The 1169-nt window shown below is 54.3% G+C and overlaps 1 protein-coding gene across 1 annotated transcript; it reads right to left on the reverse strand.

Moving 5' to 3' along the window:
- AYO20_09964 (hypothetical protein) lies at positions 1–720 on the reverse strand (the record flags this gene model as incomplete). The annotated part of the gene is made up of 1 exon (XM_022648231.1): positions 1–720. One exon carries the CDS (start codon positions 718–720, stop codon positions 1–3), a length of 720 nt encoding a protein of 239 aa, XP_022495826.1.
- Positions 721–1169: the final 449 nt, after the last annotated feature.

Consider the following 1169-nt stretch of genomic DNA (forward strand, 5'->3'; position numbering starts at 1 on the left):
TTATCCTGTCAGTGATGTCAGTCGCATGGCTCCCGCCGCGCCCATGCCTATCTGGTTGGCCTTGTCCCGTATCCAGCCGTGGCGGATGTACCGATTCCAGATGAGGGAGACGAAGAAGAAGCCGACCGCGCCGAGGAAGAAGACAATGGCCGAGTTGGAGACTCTGGAGGGGGGAGAGATCGACTTTTTGTTCAGCAGGTACGGTTGTGAAGAGATGCTCTCGCCGTCGCCACGGGGACTGCGTCGAGATGCCAGATGCTCGAACAAGCCCGTGGCCACTTTGACGGGGTCGTTTGGTGGGTATGCAGAGCTGCGAACTAGAGCACGGGCGCGGTCGGAAATCCTCGCAAAGACCTCTGCGGGCATCTCATCTTCCTCCTCCACGTGAAGCAGATTGGGGATATAAGGCGTTGCGATCGGATAGTACACGAAGCGCGTCGTCGTCGTCGTCGTCTCCACGCTCGGGAGATCGTCTTCGGGCATGGCGCGAGGGATGGGGGTGGCCGTGGCTGTGTCCGTAATTTCGACCAACACCGTGCTTGAAGTCCCGATTCGCCAGTGCTCGTTCTCAAGGACGGCACTTCCATGGAGACGCCGGTGTCGATGCTCGTGTCTGTAATGGACAGGAGCACCAGATACTGATACTGACGGCAGAGCAGAAATCAGAGCCAGTCCGAGCACGAGGACTTTGACCTTGGCGCAGACTCGGAGTAGTGCCATGCTGAGGCACGAGGATAGATTTATCACCCTGAGAGAGGCCCTGCAGGCTCCAAGGATGATCTCTATGATAGGTATCTATCTACCCGCCGCGTGAATATGGGATAGATGATAGATCGGGTGTGTCTGTGCGTGTCGAGGGAATGAATGCAGAAAAGATACGGAGACAGAAAGTATTCCTTTCCAAGCCAGAAAGGCGGAAAAAGGAAGAGCAGCGAGGGAGAAATTGATCATAGAGCAACAGACAGAGAGACAGAAAACAGCAAACAACAGTCACAAACATGTTTACAGGGACGTAGACATGGTCACAATCACAGACACAGAAACAGACACAGACACAGACACAGAAACCGACACAGACAGAGTGCGAGTCATAGAATCGTGAACGACACACACGACACACACAAGATAGAACATAGACACCACCGAAAGTCAAACACGCACCACCAAAC

This window comes from Fonsecaea nubica (assembly GCF_001646965.1).
Source record: "Fonsecaea nubica strain CBS 269.64 chromosome Unknown Scaff99, whole genome shotgun sequence".
Classification (NCBI taxonomy): Eukaryota; Fungi; Ascomycota; class Eurotiomycetes; order Chaetothyriales; family Herpotrichiellaceae; genus Fonsecaea; species Fonsecaea nubica.